The sequence below is a fragment of the Myxocyprinus asiaticus genome, chromosome 31, assembly GCF_019703515.2.
Source record: "Myxocyprinus asiaticus isolate MX2 ecotype Aquarium Trade chromosome 31, UBuf_Myxa_2, whole genome shotgun sequence".
In the NCBI taxonomy this organism is placed as follows: Eukaryota; Metazoa; Chordata; class Actinopteri; order Cypriniformes; family Catostomidae; genus Myxocyprinus; species Myxocyprinus asiaticus.
Window position 1 is genome coordinate 40,347,725 of NC_059374.1, and position 20,102 is coordinate 40,367,826.

The following is a 20,102-nucleotide window of genomic DNA, read 5'->3' on the forward strand; positions in this document are numbered from 1 at the left end:
ATTTAATGTAATATAATATAATATCATATAATATGATATGATATAATATAATATAATATAATATAATATGACATAATATAATATGATATGATATGATATGATATAATATAATATAATGTAATATAATATGATATAATATGATATGATATAATATAATATAATATAATATAATATAATATAATATGATATAATATAATATGATATGATATGATATAATATAATATAATGTAATATAATATAATATGATATGATATGATATAATATAATATAATGTAATATAATATGATATAATATGATATAATATAATATAATATGATATGATATAATATAATATAATATAATATAATATAATATGATATAATATGATATAATATAATATAATGTAATATAATATGATATAATATGATATGATATAATATAATATAATATAATATAATATAATATAATATAATATAATATGATATGATATAATATAATGTAATATAATATGATATGATATAATATGATATGATATGATATGATATAATATAATATAATATAATATATAATATAATATAATATAATATAATATAATATAATATGATATGATATGATATAATATAATATAATATGATATGATATTATATGATATGATATAATGTAATATAATATAATATATGATATATGATATGATATAATATAATGTAATATAATATAATATAATATAATATGATATGATATAATATAATATAATATAATATAATATAATATGATATAATATAATATGATATGATATGATATAATATAATATAATATAATATAATATGATATTATATGATATGATATAATGTAATATAATATAATATATGATATGATATGATATGATATAATATAATATAATATGATATAATATGATATGAAATGAAATGATATGATATGATATAATATAATATAATATAATGTAATATAATATTATATAATATAATATGATATGATATAATATAATATAATTTAATGTAATATAATATAATATCATATAATATGATATGATATAATATAATATAATGTAATATAATATGATATAATATGATATGATATAATATAATAAAATATAATATAATATAATATAATATAATATGATATAATATGATATAATATAATATAATGTAATATAATATGATATAATATGATATAATATAATATAATATGATATGATATAATATAATATAATATAATATGATATAATATGATATAATATAATGTAATATAATATGATATAATATGATATGATATAATATAATATAATATAATATAATATAATATAATATGATATGATATGATATATATGATATAATATAATATAATGTAATATAATATAATATATTATGATATGATATGATATAATATAATATAATATAATATGATATAATATGATATAATATAGTATAATATAATATAATATGATATAATATGATATAATATAATATGATATGATATGATATGATATGATATAATATAATATAATATAATATAATATAATATAATATGATATAATATGATATAATATAATATGATATGATATGATATGATATGATATGATATGATATGATATAATATAATATAATATAATGTAATATAATATGATATGATATAATATAATATAATATTACTATCAAACTTTTGGCATTAAAAATTAATGACCAAACTATTTGGTCTTAAAGATACACTAGAATTTGTAAATAGCGGCATGTATTATATCAAAGATGTTATTTTTCTGAAATCTTTGTCAACTCCAGTGGACAAAATGAATCTCTCAAGAAAGATGTCAAGGATTGGAATATGATATTTCTTTCATCACCGATAGAGGGCAGGCAGTGTTGACCCGCGGCTCTCCTCGCTCATGTGACCCGGCGGCGGTCCCCTTTAAAAGCAGCGACGACCATCCACCAGGACAGCGGGCGACCTGAGCGACAGTTCGGGCTGTGAGAATGTCTCTGTATCGCAACTCAGCATGGTTCCTGAAAGGACTCACCGAATTCACCAAGTAAGAGCTGCACTACTTTAAAAATGTTATAACATTAAATAACTACACGAAAAGGTTATTGTAATAGCCTACTGTCACATTAACAAACATTACAATACACAACAGATAAGTAATGAATATACATTGAAGTTCATTATGTGTTGAATTCAGTGGAAAGTTTCATGAAACGTACTACTGTATTATTATAGCTTATATTAATATATAAATATAATATGAAAGTAATATATTATAACTATCAAAAACATTTGGTATCTATCAATCTATCTCAAAGATACACAGAAATTGAAAATAGAGGCATGCATCTCAGAGATGTTTTTTTTAAGTATTGGTCAACTACAGTGGACGAATTAAAAATATAATATATTATAATATACTTTTTAACCTTTTGAAATAAAGGCCCATGCAATTTATAACTTAGTTATATTACCTGCACTGAATTATTAATATTATTATTATTATTATTATTATTATTATTATTATTATTATTATTATTATTTGAGTATAAGTAAATATAGCATAAATGATTAAGTACTTTCTATATTGAATAAGTTAAGCATAAACTTAAAAATATTAAGTAAGTTCTACATTCAAACATGTAAAAATGAATGCTCTAGCTTATAAGTAAATATTATTTATGATTGTTGGTTATTTTTTACAATGTGTCAGTATGCATTAATCCTAAAGTAGAAATGCTTGTCATATTTATTTGCCAATTTGAGTACATTTCAGTGTTAAATAAAATAAGTACATTTTACGTAACTTTTCGGAGCTGGTGTTCCCAGTATACACTAGGCTTGAATAATTAATGAGCTTGCTAGATTATTTACACCGTTTTTATTGTTCATTTTGTTGTTACGTTTGTTAATTCTCATTTTGTTCAGTGTTAAGTTCATTTTCTACTCAAAATGACCTGTTCATGATCAAATAAAAATATCTGTTGATTGTCACTGTCACTGTCAAGCGTTGAGGTCTGCGTGCTCTTTATCTTGTTTCTATCACAATAATGCAGGGGAAGTTTCCATATGTCATGTAATACGTGATTAAACACATGTTAGTAAGGAAAACTCAAAACGTGACAAGTTCTAATTAGATGTTTCTTTAAATTATACTAAGTTTAAATACTATGGATAACATATTTGTAAGTAAAACTTACTGAATTTACTAAAATGTTTAATTAAATTTACTCACTTTAATCAATATAATGTCATAAAGTTAAGTAGATTTTACTTAGTTTTATACCATTAAGATTTACTTAAGCTTTTGGTATAGAATTCTGTATTTATTTTAGTGTACCCTTAGTAAGAGTTGGAAGAAAGACACATATATGCCTTGACCATTAGAAATGGTTCTAACCTTAAATTGAATTGTAATTCATCAAATTATAATGTGACATTTATCGTCAAGAGCACTGTTTCCCAGCACTGCACATTTTGAATGTATCCATTGTCTGAAACACCAAATATGATAAGGAGCTGGTGAGTTGAATCTGGTTTTAAATAAGAGAATAGTACTGGGGTTCTCCAGGATCAGTGTTGGGGAAACACTGCTTTAGAAATGAAATGTTGTGCAGTTGACCGTAGGCCTACCTCAGTTTTTGCTTCTACCTAAAATAATGTATTAAACGTGATCATTTGAAAAGTAAATATGTGGGAAGAAGTGGTTCACCCAAAGGTAATGTTCATTTTCTCACATTTGCATTTTCAGAAAGCATTATTCTGACACTGAATGTGTTAAAAACAAAACAAAACAATGTTATTTTTAACATGCTCTGGGAGCTCAGGGACAACACATTTTGTTTTGCTAATAGAGTGTGCTTATACATGAAATCCTCATAATGGAGTCCTCATTAAAATGATACTTGTTTTGCATTGTCTCACTGCTGCAAGTTGTCTATCAGTGGCTTTTGCATCTCTGTGATATTCCCCCCAATTCAGTGTCACCCGACACGACCCCTAATGCCCCATAATGGCACACACATCTCTCATAACAGAGCATGCATTTACCGAGCGTTGCTAGTTTCCCCCCTTGGCGCCTCCTTGCGCCTCTTTATCTCTCCACCCCGGTGGCTACTGGCTGGCACGCACGGACAAAGCCAGTCTTTGACATCGGGTCAAGGGCACAAGGGCCGCTGATACCAGGAGCGGTGGTATCAGAGGGTGCACTGATGGCTCGCTCTCATTAGCTAAGCAATGATGCAAGGAGACACTTTAGGACAGCGGTTCTCAACTGGTTTTGCTTCAGGAGCAAGATTTAATATTAGACATCAAGTGGCAATGCAACCAAAATTGTTTATCTTACTAAAGAAAAGTAATTTATTTATTAAGCACACCGGAGGTTGAGCCAAAGTGCTGTACAGCAGAAATAGATATTATAAATATAAGCAAATGTATTACAAAACCAGTTTAGAATTTTTTTTTGTGTTTAAATCAAACATTGAAATTTATTAAAGCAAAATTTGGCGTTCAATACAAGCTCAATCAACAGCATTTGTGGCGTAATATTGATAACCACAAAAATTAATTTTGACTCGTCCCTCCTTTTCTTTAAAAAACTGTTACAGTGAGGCACTTACAATGGAAGTGAATGGGGCCAATCCGTAAATGTTAAAATAATCTCTGTTTCAAAAGTATAGCCACAAGACATAAACAATATGCTTGTTAACATGATTTTAGTGTGATTAAATCACTTTTCTGTTACAACTTTGTTGCCATGACGATGTAATGTCAGCAAACCCTAAAACCTTAAAATGACTGTAAAAATTACGATTTAACTTTACAGCTCAAATAATACATGAGTTTTAATGGAAGAATTAAAGTCAGTGCTTTTATAAAATTATTAGCTTCACATGTCTGCCTTTAAACCCTCCAAAAACTGGCCCCATTCACTTCCATTGTAAGTGTCTCACTGTAACATTGATTTTTGCTTTTTTAAAAGAAAAAGACAGACGAGTTGAAATTATTTTTTATGTATTTCTTAATGCAAGTAAACCCAATTTAATGTAGCCTGGGTCACTTTTTTTTCTTTTTTTTTTTTTTTGCTGCCTTGCATACCTTGAATTTGCTCCAAAATACTGCAGAATTTGTTGATTAGCCTATTTATTTTGCTAATTAGTTAGTGTGTTTTTGAGGACTAAGATATGTCACTGGGTGTACAGGTGCCACGTTTTAGTCTAGAGTTAATTGCATAACCCTGTCATACTTCTAGGCTAATTACATGTGTGTGTCCCAGGGGGGGGTTTGTGTCTGCATCTAAAAACTTCATGGAGAAAGACCTGGATGTGTCGATGGCAGGCCGATCCTTCATGATCACTGGAGCGAACAGTGGCATCGGGAAAGCAGCCGCCATGGCCATCGCCAAGAAAGGTGCGTGTGGGTGGACAAGAGCAATTACTTTAGCTAGAATGTTAAATAATGCCCCTCTGGTGTCTTTAGGATAAGATAGAAAATAACTATGTGCCCATGGTTTATACACTGTATGCCCAAAAGGATGTGGATATCCCCTTCTAATTATCAGGTTTGAATGAGAGCAAATCCCCACAGCCATGTTCAAACATCTAATGCAAAGACTTCCAAAAAGAGCAATTATAGCAACAAAAGGAAGCCAACTCCCTATTAATAACCATGGTTTTGAAATTAAATTTTCAACTAGCACATATGGTTGTGGTGTTTGGGTCCACATGCATTTTGCTATGTGGTGTACATCCGTGTTTCCAACAGAATTCTGCTAGTTATATAAAAATGTATAAACTAATTTTAAAAACACTTCGATTATTTGATACTGTTTTTCATATAATAATTTTTTATAGAAAATTAGTAACTATATTATGTATTTGTAACATATTTGTGATGTTTTATTTTTTTATATGATTGGAAATGTCTATTCTTAAAGGGATAGATCACCCAAAAATTTAAATTCTCTCATCATTTAATCACCCTCATGCCATCTGAAATGTGTATAACTTTCTTTCTTCTGCTGAACATAAACAAAGATTTTTAGAAGAATATCTCAGCTCTGTAGGTCCATACAATGCAAAGGAATGGTGGCCAGAACTTTAAAGCTCCAAAAAGCACATAAAGGCAGCATAAAAGTAATCTATAAAACTCCAGTGGTTTAATATATATCATCAGAACCGATATGATAGGTGTGGGTGAGAAACAGATCAATATTTAAGTACTTCTTTACTATAATTCTCCACTTTCACTTTCACATCCTGAAAGTGAAAGTGGAGATTTATTGCAAAAAAGGATTTAAATATTGATCTGTTTCACATCCAAAGCGATTGCATCGCTTCAGAAGATATAGATTAAACAACTGGAGTTGTATAGATTAATTTTATGCTGCCTTTATGTGCTTTTTGGAGCTTGAAATGTCTGGCCACCATTCCCTTGCATTATATAAACCTACAGAGCTGAGATATTCTTCTAAAAAATCTTCGTTTGTGATCTGAAGAAGAAAGAAAGTTATGTTGTAAATGATGAGAGAATTTTCATTTTTGGACGAGCTTTAATTCAGGCTGCAAGCCCACAACTCAAAAACACAAAATATCATGTATTTTGGCATGACCCTGAAGATTCAGTAGCGGCGGAGCACTGGTGTACATATATTCTTTCAAAATGCTTTCTGTACACTTGTGTACAAATGTAAACTGTGTATGTCCTTTTCCTCAAGGTGGTATGATCCACATGGTTTGCAGGAACAAGGACAAGGCAGAGGAGGCCAGAGCGGAGATCATCAAGGAGTCTGGAAACAAAGTATGTGTATGTTTAAAAATTAGGATGTTTGGGTTGTGGCTTAGTAGTTAAATGTATAGGCTGGTGGTTATCCAAAGGTCATAGATTTAAACCCCAGAAGGGCCAGTTTATGAGCTACTCCCATTGCACCACAGAGCAAGACAATAAACCCCTGGTTTCTTATTTCTACTAAATGAAGAATACTGTAAAAGTGTGCAAATTACTTCACATTCACTCACAAGCTCATTGAAATGGCCCACACACTTACGTTTATTAAAACACAGATTATAGCTCTACATCTGTTTGTAATGCTGAATATAATACAAACCCGTGGCCTTGGTTTCAGGAAATTTATGTGCACATTTTGGATCTGTCTGAGACCAAGAAGGTGTGGGAGTTCGCCGAGACTTTTAAGAAAAAATACAAAACTCTCAATGTTCTGGTGAGGCTGTCTTACATCTTTTTAAGTTAAATATTTAAATATAGTATTTTGAATTGATTGACTATATAACCAGCCAATAGAGGTAATGATAATTTGATTGATTTTGTTGGTTGGCTGGTTGGATGTAAAATGACTTCCCTGCTTTAAAAAGACAAACAATAGAAATTCTAATAGTTTCCACTACAAGTACCATTAAGAGTGTAATATAGTTACGGGCCATGCTCCATTATGATTTAATGTTTGAATTGGTTTTCATGTATTGGTCAGTAATGGTATTGGCTAGAAAAATCATGCCACCAATAGAAGCCAACACATTACCAGTAGAGACCCACAGGGACCATTATTGTTTCCATTAAAAACAATAAAATTCCCATTATCACCATTAAAACCATTGACATTTCTGAGGGTTTCTATTGTTTTTTTTGTTGTTATTTTTTTTAAGGTTGATAGATTATTTTGATAGATTGTTGGTTGGTTGATTGATTTATTAAATGGCTGATGTTTTCAACTGATTCATTGATTGAATGATTGATTGATATGAATGAGACAGATCAATAATGCCGGCTGTATGATGACTAAGAGGGAGGTGAATGGAGAGGGCTTGGAGAAAAGCTTTGCCAGCAACTCTCTGGGTAAGTAACAAACACACAAAAACAAATCAATCTCATTTAACCCTCATATTATGTAAAAATAAAAAAATGGGTACATGTTATATGGTAGCAGTCAAACAATTGGTAGGGGCCTAATTGGTTTCAATGCAATTCACCAAAAATCACACTATGAAAAACAGCAAAGAATCAGGTAAAAACAGAAAACCTTTATTGTGGCCTGTCAGAGACAATAGAAAATATGAGAACAAATGAAATTTTAACTTCGTTATGTTTAACCCTTATTATGTTGAAAACAAAATTACGACAAATTGACCCATGCAGTTTAAGGCAAGGCAAGGCAAGTTTATTTATATAGCACATTTCATACACAATGGCAATTCAAAGTGCTTAAAAAATAATTATTATATATATATATATATATATATATATATATATATATATATATATATATATATATATATATAAGATACATAAAAAAATATTTTAAAATCAATTATGAACAAGAAATAAGAATAAATATTGATAAGATACATTTAAAAAAGTAAAAATTATTCAAATTAATAAAAAAGAAAAAGAATACAGATATAAAAGGATGCAGTGCAATCAGTGAGTGCAGCACAGTGATTAGTCAGTAAATGCGCAGTTAAACAGATGTGTTTTCAGTCTGGACTTCAATACTGTTTGAGCACACCTGACCTCTCCTGGAAGCTGGTTCCAGCTGCGGGTGGCATAATAGCTAAATGCAGTCTCAGCTTGTTTTGAGTGAACCCTTGGTATTTCTAACTGATGTGATCCTTATGATATGAGAGGTCTGTTAGGTTTATATTCAACAATCATATCTGCAATGTCTTTAGGTCCTAGGCCATTGAGTGATTTGTAAACGAGTAATAATACTTAAAAATCAATTCTAAATGTAACTAGAAGCCAGTGTAAAGGCATGAGGACTGGAGTAATATGCTCAGATTTTTTGGTTCATGTGAGAATCCTGGCAGCGGCATTCTGAATGAGCTGCAGGTGTCTAATGGTCTTTTTGGGAAGGTCGGTGAGAAGTCCATTGCAGTACTCCAAGTCTTGGCTGGATACAAAACATCTAATTCTCACTATATTTTTTAGATGATAGTTGGCTGATTTAGTTATTGCTTTGATGTGACTACTGAAACTATGGTCTGACTCCAAAGTGACACCAAGATTCCTTACTTGATTTTTTTGTCTTATGTCCCATTGAGTCAAGGTATGTGTTTACCTTGGGAATTTTGCCTTTGTTGCCAAATACAATGACCTCTGTCTTGTCGTTGTTTAACTGAGGTAAGTTTCTGCACATCCAATATTTAATTTCATCAACGCACAGTCAAACAGAGTCTATGGGGCTGTAGTCATTTGGCGATAGGGCTAGGGAAATCGGGGTGTCATCTGCATAGCTATGGTACACAATTTGGTCATTTTTCATAATTTAGCTTAATGGGAGAATATACAGGTTGAACAGGAGCAGTGAAGAATTGAGCCTTGTGGGACTCCGCACATCATGGATGTCCATTCAGATTCATAGTTCCCTATGTTCACATAGAAGCCCCTCCCTTCTAGATAGGACCTAAACTTGAGTTTAAATACAATAAAAAACAGCATTGAACCAGCTTAAAACAGTAAACCTTTAATTTTATGACTTAGATAAAAAATAAATAAATAAATAAAAAGAAAGAATGAGAACATATGATATGTAGACTTTATAGAGGAAATTTTTTTTTAACTGCACAACTCAAAATACAAGCTCATTTATTTACCAAAAAAATAAATAAATAAAAAAATCAGAAAAAGGCTTGCATAAAAAAGGCTTGTATTTGTTTACAACATCATTGTGTATACAAATGATATTCAGACTTTCCACTACACATCAGTGTGTTTACAATTTGCATGCATGTTCATGACCCTAATAGAGGTCAAAAAAATGTTAAGGAGAACAGAATAGGTTAACTAGTATTTTAGATAGCTCGAAAATGCAAATGAGAGCTAATTTTTACCATCTGTGTCTGACAAAGTCTGTTGCAGTAAGAGAAACCAACATACATCAAAGAAATGCTTTTATTTTGGGTCTGTACAGCTGCTTTTGAATATGAAATTATGCGGGTCAATTGACCCACAAACATCATAGTCGTAATAGAAATGATCTACACACATTCCACAACACATCAGTGTGTCAACACTTTGCACTCATGTTCATGACCCTAAATGAGGCACAAAATTTCAAGGTGAACAACGTAGGTTAACCAGTATTTCAGACAACTCAAAAATTACCCGCAACATGGACTGGAAGATCTCTATGCTTTTCCGACTAACTCATATCGAGCATCTTTCACAAACAAAAACTGACACATCTTCAAGACTGTTTCAATCTGATCTCATATGGTCTTTCCTCTCTATATTTTTGTTCTGCTGTTCAGCTGTGTACATTCTAATCAAGAGCCTCATTCCTCTGCTGGAGAAGAGCCCTGACCCCAGAGTGGTGAGTACACCAGAGAGAGAGACTGAGAGAATGATAGACAGAGAGGTTAGACGGGTCACCAGCAATCAGCTGCTCTCTCTCTCTCTCTCTCTCTTCTAGATAACGGTATCATCAGGTGGGATGCTCGTGCAGAAATTGCGAACAGGGAACCTGCAGTCTGAGAGGGGAAGATATGACGGCACTATGGTATACGCACAGAACAAGGTATATTCATATGAGATACACTCTGATGTGTAGGTTTAGTTCAGATCAAAGGCTTGTTTCCACATACAGAACACTTAGTTGGACCTGTTTGCTATGATGTTGTTCAGTCATGACAACTCTCTGAATGACAAGTTGGTTGGTTTGGTCTTGGCAGACTAGATCTGCTTAGGCTGCTCCTGCTGCTGCTACTGCAAAAGACTTGTTGCAGCTAGAACAAACACCAGACATCCTGCTGTACAATTTAACATACATACGACATGCTGCATCAAGTATGAAGGGCATAGTGCTGCTGCACAATCTAGACCAGTGGTGCTGGGAAGGAGGAGGGTTTCTGAAAGAAAACTCTTATAGTGCGCTGCAATGAAACCCAGCTTACCTGCAAACAACTGAATTGAAGGCAATTGAAATGCTAGACAAAGAGAGAGTGAACTGCAAAATAGCTAAAACGTTATTTAAAAAACTTGACCAGTTAAACCACCTGAAGCATACATTTTAACCTAAAGTCTTGATGTTGAACAAAAAAGTTAAGTTTGACCAACATGCAATCCCCTTGAAGCAGATCTAGACAGGTGATGCTGGGGAGGAGGAGGGTTTCAGAGAGAAAACTCGCTTGAGTGAAACCCGGCTTACCTGCAAACAACTGAAGCAATTTAAATGTTAGACAAAGAGAGAGCATGCGCAAGTTGATTGCATGTCAAAGGACCTATCAGCTTGCACTCATGTAGAGTTTCATGACTAAACTTAGAATCATTTAAGTATGTTTAACAACGTTATGAACTATCTGTTTTGAACAATTATGAAAGTTTTGATTTAGTATAATGCTTTAAAGCTGAAGTATGTAATTTCTGCAACACTAGCACCATCAAACGGAATTGCAAAATTAACATCGTTTTCAAAATAGCTTTCTGAATACGCCCCCCTCTTCTGCCATTGATTGAACAAACAGATAGTCCCACCCCCAACTCATGCCATTGGTTGAGTCAATGCTATTGTCTCTTTTAAGATGGGTCACTCAAAACAAACAGAGGAATTTTCATTGTGCCACAAAGACACAGTATTAACAGTTTTCAAGAAAATTAACCTATGAATGGCTTTTGGCTGTCTCTGCATATTAAGCTGGTATAGGACAAAGTATTTGAACACAGAAAAAGTTGCATATTTCAGCTTTAAGTTATTGTAATCTTCAGTGACTTTGTGTTGTCTCTATTACAGGAAGTTTATTAGCTGTGTTTATTTCATAAACAAGTTACCCTTGTGATATCAGAAATTACTTTTTTATTCGTTGTTTTTCAGAGGCAGCAGGTTGTGATGACGGAGCAGTTTGCTAAAGCTCATCCAAACATTCATTTCTCCGTGATGCACCCGGGCTGGGTTGATACGCCAAGTAATCACACACACAACAATCATAGATTTTATTTAAAGAACTGTGAACTGTATGTATTCCATGATTATACATGCAGTTTTTGTATTCACTGAGACTGCTTGGAATGTTTGTACCTTTAAAAATCAAGTTGTCACTGCAGGATTATTTAAAGGTGCACTCATTCATTTTTTTGCTAATTGCTAAACTTGTAAACAGAAAAAAATAGTAATAGTAGAGTAGTAAAATGATGTACACTCACATGAGAAGACTCTAGTCATATCAGTCTTTATTCTTCCTAGGGTACTGGACGTATATTCATAAGCACTGGCATGTTAAATATTACTAATTTTACCTCTAGAATCCCCTGTAATTGGCACGCGTTTCACTTGCGGTATATATTAATCATGGCTGACTGCAACTAGCGCATTTCTACAATGCAATTGGTAAATGAGAACATTTGTTTTTGCGTGATTTGCGCTGTTTTTAGTTGCTGGCACAACATAAACACAAATATGGTCCCAATTTTTATTATGTGTCTTTAATCCTTGCTATCGAGGTTCGGTCATTTTTGACCCGGGAGAGGTTGATAAAGGGTGAAGACTTGGCTTGGGGGGGGGGGGGGTCAGCGTGAAGCATTTACTTGTTTCCATTAATCATGGTATGAATATTGTGGGGGTTGAACTTACTTGTTTTGATTATTGGGGGGGGGGTGAGTTACCTCCCCTCATCCCCCCTGGAATCTACTTTTTTCAGATTTTAATACAATTGTTTAATAGATATAATATTTTAAAAGAATTGTTACATATTTTTTTTTTGTACTCCTATGAATTAGATTATTTATCATAAACACTTCACTTACATTTAGCCTCTTCCCCATACTCTCTCACTCACTTTTTTGTCTTTCACTGGGACTGCACACACACATAGTCACACACAGACACACACACATTCCTGTACAAAACAGACATGACAGACATAACAAACATAACAAATAAACTAAACCAAAGGTATTACTGTCTAAAGGGGGTGTGGTGAGAGCAAAAGTTCATGCACACATTAGTCTTAATAGGGCTTGAAAGAGGAAATTGTCCAGATTTTACTCTGCTGTCATCTGATGCCAAACCAGCTTACAGTATACTCACACATCAACATACGGCAGTTCATGATGATGTTTAGTTGAAAAATATTACGTTGGTTTCATAACTTTTGACCACCAAGTTGTATTGAGCAGTTAGTAAATGGAAATTCATTCAAATTACTAGTAATTCTCATATTAGATGTTAATATAAATTGTATATTAAATTATATTTAGATAAAATGTCACAGAAATGTTGATAAAAAAATATGTCTTCACATGTATCACACTGGTTTTGCTGTAGTTAATGTATATTTAGAAATGTCAAAGAATTTCTAAAAAATTGTATTTCTAAAAAAAGGCATATTAAGAAATAACCTTTATATTTGTCAGTTAACATGCCAAAAAAATAAATCTTTTTACATGTATGAACAGATTCCACCGGGTCAAAATTGGCCCGTAAATGCAAAAGGTGTATGCAGAATCTGAACGTAATAGGAGGGTTAATTACTATGTACTTAAGCATTTGTTACAATGTACTTCTTATGTGCATATGTGTTGTTGCATTTTACTTACATTTAAAGTACCTTCATTTAATTACATCTGTAGTTACACTGTTAACATTACCCATAACCCTACCCCGAATCCTTAACCTAACCTTACCTCAACCTCAGTTACAGAACCTAAAATATACACTTTCCCTTTTACATATCAATTTTAACCTTAAGTCTTGATGTTGAACAAAAAGTTAATGAACATGTTTCAGAAGGTGCTTTTTACATTCTCCTCTTTGTCTCTCTCTGTAGCCATTGCGAATGCAATGCCTGACTTCCACAGCTCTATGAAAGAGCGTTTGCGGACACCAGATCAGGGAGCCGATACGGTCATATGGCTCGCCCTGTCGGAGGCTGCTGTCAAGAATCCCAGCGGGCATTTTTTTCAGGGTGAGAATACACAGCCCAAAAAAAAAAGATAATTTATTGCAAAATTGCCGCCTTCGCAAATCCATGCACACAATGCTTCGCATCCACACAATGCTCCCATAGAATATGGGTAAACTAAGTTATTTTATGGTTTTGAAATCCTTATGGAACTGTCTTTGTGTCTAGAGTGTGCCTATGATGACACCTTAAAATGCTGTCTAGGTAGACAGCTCACTAGGTTTTGGAACAGAGCTACTGTCTTTCAACAAGTGAGCATTTCAGGAGACAAAACAACTGGTGAAAGAGACAGAAAAGCAGTAAGGAGGAAGAGTGAGGGAGAAGGCGAAGATGAAAGAGAAATTAAATCAAACGAAAGAGAGGGAGTGGGGAAGAGCAAGAAGAGGAGAGAACAAAGAGAATTGGCAGTATTCCAGTGCAGCTGTAGTGGGCGGTGTTTTCGTACCAGACACGGCCAGAGTGAACTCAAAGCGACCTTATGACCCTGCGGCACAGGGAAATCACTTAGACTGTATACATGGTTGCTCAAGATTTTTCACCATTCATTTTCTCCTTTAATAAAGAGTTCTAATCAGTTTCAAGATGAATCACAACATTTCATTCTAGGCTAAATGGCATTTGAATTTTGTAAAACAAGACAAAGATACAAGACTGTGTACTAATAAGGGAATAAATGAGCTAGTCACCTCGTGACACAGTGCAAATTCTGTAATCAAATCATATTTTATTTTTTCAATTCTTATCAGAAAACATCACTAGTCATTGTGAGGACTTTTCAGACAGTCCCTTACCAATTTCCAACAAATATCAAGTTTAAATGAATGATCTTGAACAATTTTGATGCATTATTTCATCTTTAAATATGGGATGATCCCGTTTTTTACAGGACGGGTGGCAACCCTAGTAGAGAAGTATTACACTGTGAATTTGGCAATTAAACACAATTTATTTTTTACAAAGTAGAAATCGCATTAGTCAGTTCACACATTAAATCCGTTAAATTGCAGTGAAATTGCCAGATTTTTGCGTAATTGTTTACGTGTTAAGAGTAATTGCATGCACTGAATAATTGCCAGAACTTCATAAATCAGTGCATCCTCAGACTTGCTCAAACCATTAATCTTACGGCTTTGTTAACACATAAGGTGAGTCCAAACCACACACTTCTGCACTATTCTACGTCATTATGTAGTGTAAGTAGTGCGAGTAGTATTTTATCTCTGAAAATACAACAAAAAGAAGTGTACTATTCGTACCCGGATGACGTACTTCTTCAACCGTCAAAACGGAGTGTGGAATGTTGGACACTTCATGCACTCAGCGCTCACGGCATGTTGTGCATAGCAGATGGGGCGGAGTTATTGGCTGTATTGCTGGTCTGACAAAACAATTGTAAACAATGGAAAATGTAGCAACTAGCAAAACTAATGTGAAGACAGCACCTTACAAATATGAGTTGAATGCTTTACCATCACCAAGGGGCGTAGCACCAAATTTTGGGCCCTGGTCACATAACTACAGTTGAAGTCAGAAGTTTAAATACACCTTAGACAAATACATTTAAACTCAGTTTTTCACAATTCCTGACATTTAATTGTAGAAAACATTCCCTGTCTTAGGTCAGTTAGGATCACTACTTTATTTTAAGAATGTGAAATGTCAGAATAATAGTAGAGAGAATTATTTATTTCAGCTTTTATTTCTTTCATCACATTCCCAGTGGGTCAGAAGTTTACATACACTTTGTTAGTATTTGGTAGCATTGCCTTTAAATTGTTTAACTTGGGTCTAATATTTTGGGTAGCCTTCCACAAGCCTCTCACAATAAGTTGCTGGAATTTTTGCCCATTCCTCCAGACAGAACTGGTGTAACTCAGTCAGGTTTGTAGGCCTCCTTGCTTGCAAACGCTTTTTCAGTTCTGCCCACAAATCAGATTGCGGTCAGGGCTTTATGATGGCCACTCCAATACCTTGACTTTGTTGTCCTTTTTACCACAACTTTGGAGGTATGCTTGGGGTCATTGTCCATTTGGAAGACCCATTTGTGACTGAGCTTTAGCTTCATGGCTGATGTCTTGATATGTTGCTTCAATGTATCCACATAATTTTCCCTCCTCATGATGCCATCTATTTTGTGAAGTGCACCAGTCCCTCCTGCAGCAAAGCACCCCCACAACATGATGCTGCCACCCCCATGCTTCATGGTTGGGATGGTGTTCTTCGGCTTGCAATCCTCACCTGTTTTCCTCCAAACATAACAATGGTCATTATGGCCAAACAGTTCAATTTTTGTTTCATCAGACCAGAGGACATTTCTCCAAAAAGTAAGATCTTTGTCCCCATGAGCATTTACAAACTGTTGTCTGGCTTTTTTATGGTGGTTTTGCAGCAGTGGCTTCTTCCTTGCTGAGCAGCTTTTCAGGTTATGCCGATATAGGACTCGTTTCACTGTGGATATAGATACTTGTCTACCTGTTTCCTCCAGCATCTTCACAAGGTCCTTTGTTGTTGTTCTGTGATTAATTTGCACTTTTCACACCAAACTACGTTCATCTCTAGGAGACAGAATATGTCTCCTTCCTGAGCGATATGAAGGCTGCGTGGTCCCATGGTGTTTATACTTGCGTACTATTGTTTGTACAGATGAACGTGGTACCTTCAGGCATTTGGGAATTGCTCACAAGGATGAAACAGACTTGTGGAGGTCCACAATATTTTTCTGAGGTCTTGGCTGATTTCTTTTGATTTTCACATGATGTCAAGCAAAGAGGCATTGAGTTTGAAGAAAAGCTTTAAAATACATCCACAAGTACACCTCCAATTCAGTAAACCTCCTATCAGAAGCTAATTGGCTAACTGTCTAAAGGCTTGACATCATTTTCTGGAATTTTCCAAGCTGCTTAAAGGCACAGTTAACTTAGTGTATGTAAACTTCTGACCCACTGGAATTGTGATATAGTCAATTAAAAGTGGAACAATCTGTCATGCACAAAGTACATGTCCTAAGCGACTTGCCAAAACTATAGTTTGCTAATATGAAATCTGTGAAGTGGTTAAAAAATGAGTTTTAATGACTTCAACTGTATTTAAGGGCCCCCTGACCAATTTGTGTTTGTGCTGGGGATAATATCCAGTATGTGGATGGATATTTAACAATGCTAATTCATAACTTTTTGTTTTCAAATGCAAATATTATTTGAAAGCCTACAAAACAAAATAAATTGTATAAATTTATGAGTTTTCTTGTTGGCAAAGTCACCATAACATTTCTGAAATGAAAAGACTGCTGGTTTGTTCAGTCTATCCTGAGACAATTCTGCTCTCTGGTAGTTTTAGAAAGTCTTAACTTGATAACTGATATTTACACAGGGTCCAAAATTAACTTGGTATGTTACAGATTTTCAGATTTGATTTAATTCTGATTCACAAGCTCTTGATTCGATTCTGATTTTGTTCTATATGAATTCATATAGGTATATTTTGGTTACAATACAACTTAAATATAAAATAAATCATTTCTCAGCTCATGCTGTTAATTATGAAGGGACCTTCTCGCCTTCTAGGTAACCTTTCTAGGTACAGTTTGAAAAGAGGAATTTTACAAATTATATTTTGTCAGTTTTTCATCATATTGATTTTCATCAAATTTATCAATTCATTATATTCCATCAATAAATGTCTTGAAACTGCATGTATTATTTTCCATTTATATTTGTTACATGTTTATAGTTTACATGCATATATTATTCTATTTACATTTACACTGATAATTAGAACACATGCTAAATCGGTACTGTCCCTTTAAATAGACAACCACATCTAAACGTAAGGACAGGTGATTTTGTCTCTCAAATATATTTTTTGGTGGCTTAATGTGAGGAAAAATTTACGTATCTCGTGGAGTGCTAAAAAATAACAGTTAGGCATCATAGATAAACTCATGCCGTGTACTCAGTTTGGACCACCCACCGTGTGATGGACCAGACCACTTTCGCTTTTGTTGAGTGGGGGTGGGGGATGCTAACATGGGAGGAGACAAGGCAGATTATTGGGTAACTCTTCATTTTTACAGGTGGAAAACAGAACCTTGCGTCGTTTTATCTCAACCAATAGTATGTTATTACTATATATATATATATATATATATATATATATATATATATATATATATATATATATATAACAAATGATAATATAATCAAATATCAATGAAGCCTTTCTGTGGGCCCCCCACCAGTGAGGGCCCCTGTTACTCAGGTCCACCATTATCCGCGCCCCTGCCATCACCCCACACTGTGTGAATATGTACATTGTTTGAGATACAAGTGTTAAACTTAGTTCGGCAAAAGCGCTAAACCGCTAAAGCTAGCAGCAATACATCGCATGCTACTGTGTTTGAAACGTCACTTCCCTCAGCTGTTAAATGGCAAATGCTTCCGTGTAGTAATAAAAATGTTAAGTGTTCCATTTGGGATGATCCTCCACTTCATGGCTGAGCGCATAGTGTATATTGTTAGTGCATAGCGTATAGTGTGTCATTTGGGACACAGCTAAAGCTTCAAAATTCTTGTTACAACAATTTCTCAACGGGTCTAGTTCACACATGACCTCTAAACGAAAAAGGCTGTATGTGTGAAAACGACTATAGACTATTTGGATCCTTCAGCCATTATGAATAATTTGGAACTGTATATTTTTATATATCCTCTTTTTTGTGTAATAGATCGTCAGATGGTGTCTGCTCACCTTCCTCTGGCCTGGACGCACAGTTCACAGTTGGAAGATCAGAAATTCATGAGCGTCATGGAAGAGCTCGCCAAGAGCTTCCAGCCTCACTAAACACTTGCAATAGAAATATAGATTTTAGAACACTAACACACAATATATTGTGTTTCACTGATGGACAGATAATTAAGTCTCACCCGTCTCATAAGTAAAAACAGTGTGGATTAACTTAAAATATCTCATATCAAACATTTAGCATCTATTTAGCATTTTTAGAATAAATATTCTCCAAACTCTGAAAGTTTGAAGGTGTGAAAGAATGTAATGCTCAATAAAACCTTAAATATATCTACATTTTTCTTTCAAAATGACTACTTCCTGTTCTACTTTCTTGTACATTTCATTCTCTCCTATATTGGTCATGGCAGAAGTGGGAATCGTTCTTTTCCGACAGCTCATTGGTCCCAACACCTTATGATCCGTCTCGGCCAATCACGGTGTGTGACTCCAACGAATCAGGTCAATCAGGTGGGAACTTGTTCTGACCGGAGTCACCCCAGCTGTCAATCACTCACTCGCAGCCAATCACCTGGTGATGTCCAGAAAACTGACTGAAAAGGATGATTTCAAGAGGTTGTGATTGGACGTTTCTTTGGTTTTTACGATGTCGCATGATGTTACAGAGAATTGTAAACATCTGATTTATCTGTTCTGACAATAACACTTGATTATATTACTGTATATACAGATTGGGTTCTTAATTATTAATGAGATGACTGTACTTTGACACATTTTTGTCAAACATTAATAAACATCTGTGAAGGCGTGTTTAAGGTGGGTGTTGTAGTATGTGGCAGATAACAGAGAGTGAATCATAAAAAAATACTTATTTCACCCTAAAATCTAACGAAATAAATTTATATTTTGGAAAAAGACAATGGAGCCAATTTGAGCATTAATATATATATATATATTCTTCCTTTTTCAAATGTTTAAGCACATAATTTGCATAAGTGTAATGTAAAAAAAAATTTTTTTTGCATATATATATATATATATATATATATATATATATATATATATATATATATTTAATTAATTAATTAATTTATATATATATATATTCGAGGGGAAATGTGCTTAACTATCATGGCTATTATGTCACAATGCAAATATTCAAACATTTTATTAATGCAAAATATAGTCATAATTTGTCTTGTTTTTGCATGGATCCAATTTTTAGAACCCTTTAGATTTTTTTGCATTGTGACAATTTTAAATGTGATCGAGCACATCATTCTCATTAGTGTAATGTGAAATAATTATATTTTACGTAAGATCATTTGTAAAGTACAATTTTATTAATATATCATGGTAATATTTGTTTTACTGAATTTATGCTGATTTTAACTTGATTTAAATGTATTATATTACTATCAAAATATGGCAATTGTTTTTTTGCATTAATGAAAATTTGGAAATGTGCTTAAC

At 33.2% G+C, this 20,102-nt stretch overlaps 1 protein-coding gene across 1 annotated transcript; it reads left to right on the forward strand.

The window, feature by feature from the left end:
- Positions 1–1,915: 1,915 nt before the first annotated feature.
- Positions 1,916–19,444, forward strand: dhrs12la (dehydrogenase/reductase 12-like a). Its single transcript, XM_051665742.1, has 10 exons — positions 1,916–2,023; positions 5,252–5,385; positions 6,692–6,774; positions 7,100–7,195; positions 7,746–7,827; positions 10,242–10,303; positions 10,403–10,507; positions 11,801–11,891; positions 13,752–13,889; positions 18,610–19,444. Exons 1-10 carry the CDS (start codon positions 1,968–1,970, stop codon positions 18,723–18,725), a joined length of 963 nt encoding a protein of 320 aa, XP_051521702.1. The 5' UTR covers positions 1,916–1,967; the 3' UTR covers positions 18,726–19,444.
- Positions 19,445–20,102: the final 658 nt, after the last annotated feature.

Coding starts and splice junctions, on each gene's coding strand:
- dhrs12la (XM_051665742.1), top strand. CDS start 1,968: ATGTCTCTGTATCGCAACTCAGCATGGTTCCTGAAAGGACTCACCGAA. Junction 2,024..5,251: donor GGACTCACCGAATTCACCAA/GTAAGAGCTGCA, acceptor TGTGTGTCCCAG/GGGGGGGTTTGTGTCTGCAT. Junction 5,386..6,691: donor CATGGCCATCGCCAAGAAAG/GTGCGTGTGGGT, acceptor CTTTTCCTCAAG/GTGGTATGATCCACATGGTT.